The sequence below is a fragment of the Schistocerca serialis genome, chromosome 6 (assembly GCF_023864345.2).
Source record: "Schistocerca serialis cubense isolate TAMUIC-IGC-003099 chromosome 6, iqSchSeri2.2, whole genome shotgun sequence".
Taxonomy (NCBI): Eukaryota; Metazoa; Arthropoda; class Insecta; order Orthoptera; family Acrididae; genus Schistocerca; species Schistocerca serialis.
The window spans coordinates 522,050,291-522,059,115 of NC_064643.1; the positions used below are offsets into that span (position 1 = coordinate 522,050,291).

Here is an 8,825-nt window from a genome sequence, read left to right on the forward strand (position 1 = left end):
AGCGGTCTTCAAATTGCTGCAGATTTCAATGCTGCGCCATGAATAAGTGTCAGCGTGTGAGCCTCTCAACAAAACATCATCGATATGGGCTTTCGGAGCCGAAAGCCCACTCGTGTGCCCTTGATGACTGCACAACATTAAACTTTATGCCTCGCCTGGGACCGTCGACACTGATATTGGACTGTTGATGACTGGAAAAATGTTGCCTGGTCGGATGAGTCTCGTTTCAAATTGTATGAAGCGGATCGATGAGTATGGGTATGGAGACAACCTTACGAATCCATGAAGTTTGTATATCAACAGGGGACTGTTCAAGCAGATTGGGTATCTGGAGTTGGAGTGAAATGGGACCCTTGATACGGCTAGATATGAATCTGACAGGTGACACGTACGCAAGCATCCTGTCTGGTCACCTCCATCCATTGTAGTCCGTTGTGCATTCCGATCGACTTCGGCAATTCGAGCAGGACAATGCGACACCCCAAACATCCAGAATTGCCACAGACTGGCTCTTCTGAGTTTAAACACTTCCCAGACATTACTGAGCTTATCTGGGACGCCTTGCAACGTGCTGTTTTACGGATTTATGGACAGCCCTCCAAGATTCATGGTGTCAGTTCCCTCCAGCTCTACTTCAGACATTAGTCGAGTCCATGCCACGTCGTGTTGGGGCACAGCTGTCTGCTCGTGGGACTCTACACGACAACAGGTAGCCAAAAATTTCACACAGTGATCTCATTCTTGACAGTTAAACCTGAAGATGCATCTATACTGACCCAGAACTGGTAGTTGCGAACAAAGTATCTTCATAATACTGCTGTGAGTATTTTGGAAACATTTCATCATTCTTGACTTTTTAATTATTATAATTTTTATGATAATTTTAGTAAGTTATTGAGTGTTGAGTGTTGTTATTCATACTTCAAACATTTGTCTATGTTTCTATCACATTGCCAGGATAACAAGAAAATATTCCAGTAAGTGTCTGTATCTTTATTTCGAATAAGCGTATTTACACAAGCATTCATGTATATTCATCCGGCATTTGTAGGATATATTTACAGAATAAAATATAAATATATGTGTTGAACAAAATATTTGTGCGCTATGAAGAGTATCCATGTACACCGGCTTTTAATACGGCCCGTTTCCAGAAGACTGTCCGCCATTACCGTTGGGATAGCCCCCATTCGCTCCAGGATATCCACCGTTTCCGCTGGGGTATCCACCATTCGCTCCAGGATATCCACCGTTGCCGCTGGGGTATCCTCCGTTGCCGTTCGAGTAGCCACCGTTACCATTGGAGTAACCACCATTGCCGCTGGGGTAGCCCCCGTTTCCGCCGTTAGCGTAACCCCCGTTGGCGTATCCGCCGTTGCCGCGGCCCGTCTCCTCGTAGTTGACGGTGGGCCTGTAGCCGCCCTCGTCGGCCTCGTAGTCGACCACCTGCCTGCGACCGTCGGGCAGCAGCACGTGGTACTGGCCCTGGGCGCTCTCCCCCTGCCGCGACTCCTCGTGGCCGAACTCGGTGCCGGTCGCAGCGTCCTCCACCGTGTAGCTGAACTCGTAGTTGGCTGGTTCCTGTAAAGACACAAGACACTCTAGCTCAGTCAGTCCTGCAAATCGCTGCGTTTTAAGCGGTTTCTCGTGATTTCCCGCTGTCAGTTAAGTTTCTCTATGCAAGCTTTGTTCAAAGATCGTGGAAAATTCAATGTTGAGTCCGGGCTGCAACTCTTTCCTGCGTTCTTGGCAAAACTCTACTCCTAGAGCCTTCATAAACACATCAGTGAAATATAAAATTTATTTACGCAAGGACGACAGTTATGAACCGTTGGGCGATGTAATACTTTGAATTTTCTCATTTTGAGAATATTGAAGGTCGATCTGTTTTAATTGTAAACAACCATTCAACAGCAAAGATCGCATAAAATATTTCTTTATTTTACACACCCCTTTTCAACAGACTAAGATGTCATCTTCAGGTCTTAAAATGTTTTGTTGTAAAACATTTTCATTTTAAGCTGAACTTCACGCACAAGATGTCAAGTACTGATTTTTATCCACTCACATCCTGTGTTTGAGGTTCGGCGTAAAATGAACCTGTTTTAAATCAAAACATTTTAAGACCTGAAGATGGCAGCATAGTCTGTTGAAACCGGCTGTCTTAAATAAAGAAATATTTTATGCGGTCTTGGCTGCTGAATGGCTTTTTGCAATGTAATGTGTTTGCATTACTGATATCGATGAGGTCGAGACAGAAGGAAGGGAAAGGATGAAACTTGGTTGCGTCTGATAGCTAAGCTGACAATCAGACTTAACGATTCCTTTCCAACAGGCAGACCAGATCAAAGTGCCAAATGTTTACATTCGACGAGGCACTACTGAGTGGTTTCCTTCATAACTCAGAACAACGAAGCACCGTCTTCTTGTCAAGAACTGTACCACATCAGCTCAATGGTTCCTGAGCGTCAATTTATAAGGATGAAAGTTCATTCCAACTCCAGTACTGAAATTTATTCGCCTCTGGATCCACCAACACAAAATTGGCAATGAGAATGCGAAAGAAATAATTCTTTATCTGTACTATATAACTGAAGTATTTCTGTGCATGACAGCTAAAACATGTCAGTTTTCTCTGGAGCGTCTTTCAAATAGCGTACCCGTGTGTCATGCGTAATTCACTTTTCATTTCAAAGAAGATCCTCTGTTTGCTATCTAATGTTGCTTCCTAGTAACACACTCCCCTCCCCCTCTCAGTTGCACTTTGCGAAAGGTTTCATATCTCGGAAACTCTAGGAGGTTATTTCACGGTAAAAATCTCGCACAAAATCTGATATGAACACAAACGTTCAGTTTCGAAACTGTTTCGCAGTTCAACTGCAAAAAGCTATTAAAAATTGTTCAAAACACGCGCAATTGGTGGCATGTAGAAATGTATGGCGCTATTCATTAACTTAAATTCCGGTGCAGGAATCAATCACGTCTGGAGAGCAGAAGTGTATCAGTTAAAGCATCTGAACATTGTACAACAATCTGTGGCTCTGGATCACTTTCTGTTTACATAGTGGCGGATCCTCAGTTTCTTCCCCGTTCTGTCATCACGTAGGCAGCTGTATGAAGGAGCGATACACACAGCTCAAGTTATGTAGGCCTAATTCATAAATGGAGCATATACTTGAGGTATTTGCCGGTGAAATAACATGTTGCTTGCATGATGCTAAAAACGTGAAATTCATGCGTTTGCAAAACATCTATTTCGGTACCAAACAAATAAATAAGTATGCAGAACGCGCATAGTCAGTTTCTCAAGGTCCTTAGGGCACTGACTTTCGTCTGAGAGCTGAAATATACCAGGTAGTTACCCACCATCTCTTCATTCAGATGTAAGTAGTTGCATGCTCCGCGATGCTGAGCACTAAGGTTGAAACCTGTTATTTTCACTCATTACAGTCTCTTTGGTACTTAGTATGGTGAGTTCTGCAGGAAAGTAATACCTAGTGCAGTGATGCTGTAATTAAGAAAATAGACTTTCATCAGGTTTTGCATAAATCGCCTAAGACCGATGTTGGGATAGTTCGAGAAGGGACATTACCAGTTTTGTTTCAGATTATTCTCTAGTCCGAGCTTGTCCCCCCGGTCGCTACTGATCTACTCTTCTTTCCATCATTCGCCATTATCGAGAATTTACGAACCTCCAGCATTCTGGAGTAGCTTGGGTCAGCAACTTCTGTTAATCAATAGAACAAAAAACCAGTCCAAGTCTAAAATTTTTCCTTTTTATTCATTCGATGACTAGTTTCTGGCAGAGATCCATTTTTAAATCATCATAACACAGTTGAAAATGGGACTTCCGAAGATGTCAAAAATGTGCAATGAACATTTTCAGTGCATGCAGATAACCTGGACTGGTTTTTCGTTCGATTAATGTCAAGAAAGCCTCGTGCGTGGTACGTAAGCAACATTTCACAGGTAAGATTGATACGACTATGTGAGAGAATTACTAACTTATTTGCGAGAACATTACTCAAACAAACCCTGCTACTGAAAAATGTTTCTGATGATAATTATGTGTAATTGTCAGAATTGTTTCAAGAGGTAATCTTTCGTAACTGGGAGGGTGAGATAAGTTTCACTTTCACGAGTGGGTTGTTTGAATACAAAGTCAGAAACCAGTGGTAAGTACCACAACTTACCGAAAGGTCGTCTTGCGAGGCACCTCCTCGGCCATAGCCAGCTGCTCCAGGAGCACCGTAGGCTGTAGAAAGACCGCCATTCCCATTAGAAAAACCGTTGTATCCTGCGCCGTTGCTCCTTCCATTGGGTGCTCCGTACTGGGTGGACAGGCCACCGTTTCCTCCAGCAAAACCGTTACCCGCACCGTTTGGGGCACCGTACTGTGAAGAGAGTCCATTCATCCTGCCAAAGCCGTTACCGTTCGGAGCTCCGTAGAGTGATGACGGCGTCCTCGCACCGTTGTATCCATTCGCTCCTCCGTTCGGAGCACCATACTGCGTCGACAGGCCGTTAGATCTTCCGAACCCGTTAGTGGCTCCATTTGTTCTCGCAACTCCGTTTGGAGCGCCGTACTGTGTGGAGAGCCCGTTTCCTCCATTGAATACTCCGCCAGTGGGAGCTCCATATTGTGATGACGGAGCTCCATTTGTCCTTCCATTACCGCCGCCGAAGCCTCCGTTTAGAACACCACTGCTGGGTGCACCATAGGAGGAGGAGAGACCACCATTGCTCCTGCCGAAACCGTTGCCATTGGGTGCTCCGTACCTCGTCGAGAGCCCGTTTGTCCTCGACAATCCGTTGGCGCCACCATTCGGGGCCCCATACTGTGTAGAAATGGCACCGTTCCCTCCAGGTGGCAGGTACTGACGATCCACTGGGGGCTCGCCCGTTACGCCCATAATGGCAATTGTTAGAAGCACCAACATCTGCGAGAAAAAAATTGACAATATATTAACGAGTTCATTTAGGGCCTGATGAATGCAAGCAAATTCTGTTCATCGTTACAGCTCTATCCTCCACATGAACATGAACCACAGTAAGCTATCGTTGATGGTACTAGTTGAATAGAATGATTGAACAGGGTCGCATAATAGCTGCTAAACTTTTTACTGGATGACTCCACAACTGAGGAACAATCAAAACACTCCAGTATCTTAAACTACCATTTTTATGTTTGTAATACTGTAATCTAAAACATAAACACACCAAAAACAACGAGCTAGTGAAAATTTTAATGCAACCTACTTCTGCATAGAAGATACTGGAAAGAAATATATAGTTCAAGATGAGAGTTGAAATTTCAACTGGCAGGGAGAAAAATATGGAAATTATATACAAGCTTGTAATGGGGAATGGGGGCAAATTCTGATATCATGCAGCGGCTGTGCTACTGTTCTGCGTAAAAGTGCGTTGGTAAATTTTCAGCTAATCTTTCTGTTCTTCAAAGCTGAAAATCACGAAGCCATGGCCACCAGTCGCGGCAGACTCTAGTAAATGCAAGCAACTTCCTTGGAAGGATTGTGTTATCGAGACCCAGAGGAGAAGCGCCTATAGAAGTGCATTTTGGCAGGAGTATCACAATCCTTTGCCAGACATATTCTCCTTTTAGAAACGGTATGACCACGACTTATTATGGACTTAAAATTTTGGGGTTGTTAGGCCACGTCACACTTTCTTCTAAAATAATCGACGTTTCGATTCCTCTGCTGGGATCTTCTTCAGCATGTTTTGGTGTCCACTATTGCTAGAATACTAGTTAGGGAACTGCCAAGTAATTTTAGTTGCGGAGGATTTGTAGATCATTCCAGAATATGAATCGAGCTTTGTCTTGGCTTTCTGCCACACATAAAATGTTGCTAAAATTGTAAATCACTTTGAAGGAGGAGGAAGAGAGGAATTGGTAGTTAATCAGTTGACACGTACAGCCACCAAGTTATTTATATTTTCAGAATAACATTATGTTTTACCATAGGAAAGGAAACTTTCTATTGGAAATATATCTGAACATAAATTGTGCACATTCTCTATTGAATGACAACTCACTTAAACCAAAAAGCTGGTAGTCAGTTTCTTAGCATTGGTAAGGTACCCTGTGGATTATAAATACTTGAGTGATACTGGACTGAGTCTTAAGGTGAGAGCATGAAGGCTCCGAATTTCTTGAGATGATAACATGAGTTGTGACATCCTGCATCAGAAAACGGAATAATCGAATTTAGACAAAATACCTTTTGATTTAATTTTAGGTTTCCTGAAAACACTGTAATAAAATGCTCCATTAGACGTCCCCAAGGATAGGAATTTGGAATTTTGCTAAATAGTCTTCACTCGATTTCGTTTCTCCGTTGGGAGAAACGCCAATTACCGAAAGAGAAAGTTCAGTGGTTAGTTGTTAGACTATGTTATATGACTAAATGCAGAACACTGTTGCATTGTGGGACGAGGCAAGAATGTGATCTTTGCCGGGTTATGAAACGATTCCAGTGCTGACCTGAGACTGTATACAGTTTGTTCATAAAGTTAAATATTCTCAATTGCGGTAGAACTAGTTAAAACAAGAGGAACATTTAACGACATAAATTAGGAAACCAATACCTATTGATGGTTCAAATGATTCTAAGCACTATGGGCTTAGAACTACTTAAACCTAACTAACCTAAGGACATCACATACACCCATGCCAGAGGCAGGATTCGAAGCTGCGACCATAGCATCAGCGCGGTTCCGGACTGAAGCGCCTAGAACCGCTCGGCCACAGCGGCCGTCCCAATATCTCTTAATATAAATGGGGCGATGTTTCCTCTGATTCCCCTTTGTCTGTTACGTGGAAGTAGGAACTATAGGCAGTGCTACCTGTTGTTCCCACACATCCTAACAGTGAACCACACAACCTTTCAGATATACCCGGCTTCATTAGGATTGCGTCAAATGCACTGGTCACACGCCCCTATGTCTGCACACTATTGATTGGTTAAGGACAAACCGTTGCGTTTAAATGTCCCCAAATCCCGAAAACCGGCGGATTTTGCGTCGGATGGGAAGGCCACGCTACAGAACTTCCTCGACCGATCCATCGGCCATGTGACGTCGTGGTGAGGTATCGTCACAGGATCTATAGAAAATGAGGTGGTGTCCGTCGTATATAAATCACGTTTGTTGTCTTTCTGCAAGGCCAATGCTCTCCAATACCGCTGGTAATTTTTGGTGCAGAAATCGGCGATACACAGCACCTGTTACTCCAGTAAAGTGTATGGACCTATGAGTCTGTCATCGACTACTGGTGCCCATTCACAAATAGTGTAGGGATTCTGATGTCCCACCTCTATGGCTGCTCGAGGAATCGTATCTCCCCCGCGTGTGTATTGAAGTAGTTTACTATTCCCCTCTTGTAAATAGTACACATTATTCATCACCAATAGAACGGCCTATACCTCAGCAGGTATTTGCTCCTGGGCATGTAATAATCGGAACATTTCCTCTGGTTTTGACCAGTAGGCGTATGTGAAACCCTTTTAAAAACACCCTCCATAAATATGTGTTGTGCACCACACTGTGGTGTTAGCCTTTAATTTTGATGTCACGACTTTCTTTATATTCTCATTGGAGTTAACAAGGCACCTCTCGAGATGGTCAGCGAGAACAGAACAAGAAATCTTCTGAGCTAGCAGGCAGCGAAGTTAACCACTTTAGCACGGAGGTTGGTCAAAATTGTTTGCTGCGGGCAGGCTCGGAAATTTTCAGTGATTGACTTAACTGACGAACATCAGTGCCTCTCATTTGAACCATATCCTCTCGGTTGCGGCTTAACCATATCCTCCAGATTGTGACTTTAGCACTTTAACTATGATGTCCCGTCGCCGAATTCACAACACTGACTCTTCCAAACAACGGTTAGAATTAATTATAAAATTTTTTGAGCTTCTGTTCTTGAGGATGTGAATTTCGAATTATGGACAATATAGGAATTAAGAGAATACGAAAAGAAGCTCCCAATGGATGTCGACCGGTCGCCGTGTCATCCTAGAGACATTCGGAGATACGTGGAGGCGGTATGGACAGGCCAATGGTTAGCAAACCCCTCTCCCGCTGTGTCCAGACCTTGGAGCCGCTACTTTTCAATCAAGCAGCTCCTTATTTGGCATCACGATGCCGAGTGCTCCCCGTACCACTCCTTACATCCCCGTACCACTCCTTACATCAACGAAAAATCTTTGGCAATACCGGGAACCGAGTCGTCAACATGCAGCCATCTAAGCTGACCAATAATCTAGGGAGGCGAAAACAGAACTGTAAGAATTTTGGAAAATCCTTTTCGGAAGCCTACCGCTAGTCTAGCCTACCTTGTCCATGGTGGTGGCTGCTCGGTGGTCAGACGAGAGTGTGCCGTGTGGAGGGATGCGGCCGCCACTTTATATAAGCCGGCTGGACGGACGCGCCGTGTGTGCCCCCGAACTGCGGACAGGGGGAGCGGCGCGTTGCGTCAGAGCCCAGCCGGCGGTGGCCGGCGGCCCGCGCTTTGCCGCTCACTGCGTTGCGACAACGCCCCCGCCTGCTCACGGATCTGCCCGCAGATCGGCTCGTGTGCCCGTCTTTCACTGAGGACGATCGCTTCTTTTAGACGTCAGAGTACATCACGTATATCAGGTTCGGCGCAATGCCAGTTGCGCATAGAGATGTCTCATTTCCTATCCCAAAGATCTTCTGCTGGCGCGGCCGGAGGGGTAGAGAGCGTGAGACGCAGGAACGGCTTCGCTGCTCGTAGCGGTATTCAGTCCTCGGCAGACAGCGTTAACTGTGCAGTAGCAATGACG

At 44.7% G+C, this 8,825-nt stretch overlaps 1 protein-coding gene across 1 annotated transcript; it reads right to left on the minus strand.

Moving 5' to 3' along the window:
• Window positions 1-1,044: 1,044 nt before the first annotated feature.
• LOC126484422 (pro-resilin-like) lies at window positions 1,045-8,387 on the minus strand. Its single transcript, XM_050107936.1, has 3 exons — window positions 8,355-8,387; window positions 4,194-4,940; window positions 1,045-1,581 (listed from the first exon to the last, which is right to left on the minus strand). The coding sequence occupies exons 1-3, from the start codon at window positions 8,361-8,363 to the stop codon at window positions 1,135-1,137; spliced, it is 1,203 nt and encodes a 400-aa protein (XP_049963893.1). The 5' UTR covers window positions 8,364-8,387; the 3' UTR covers window positions 1,045-1,134.
• Window positions 8,388-8,825: the final 438 nt, after the last annotated feature.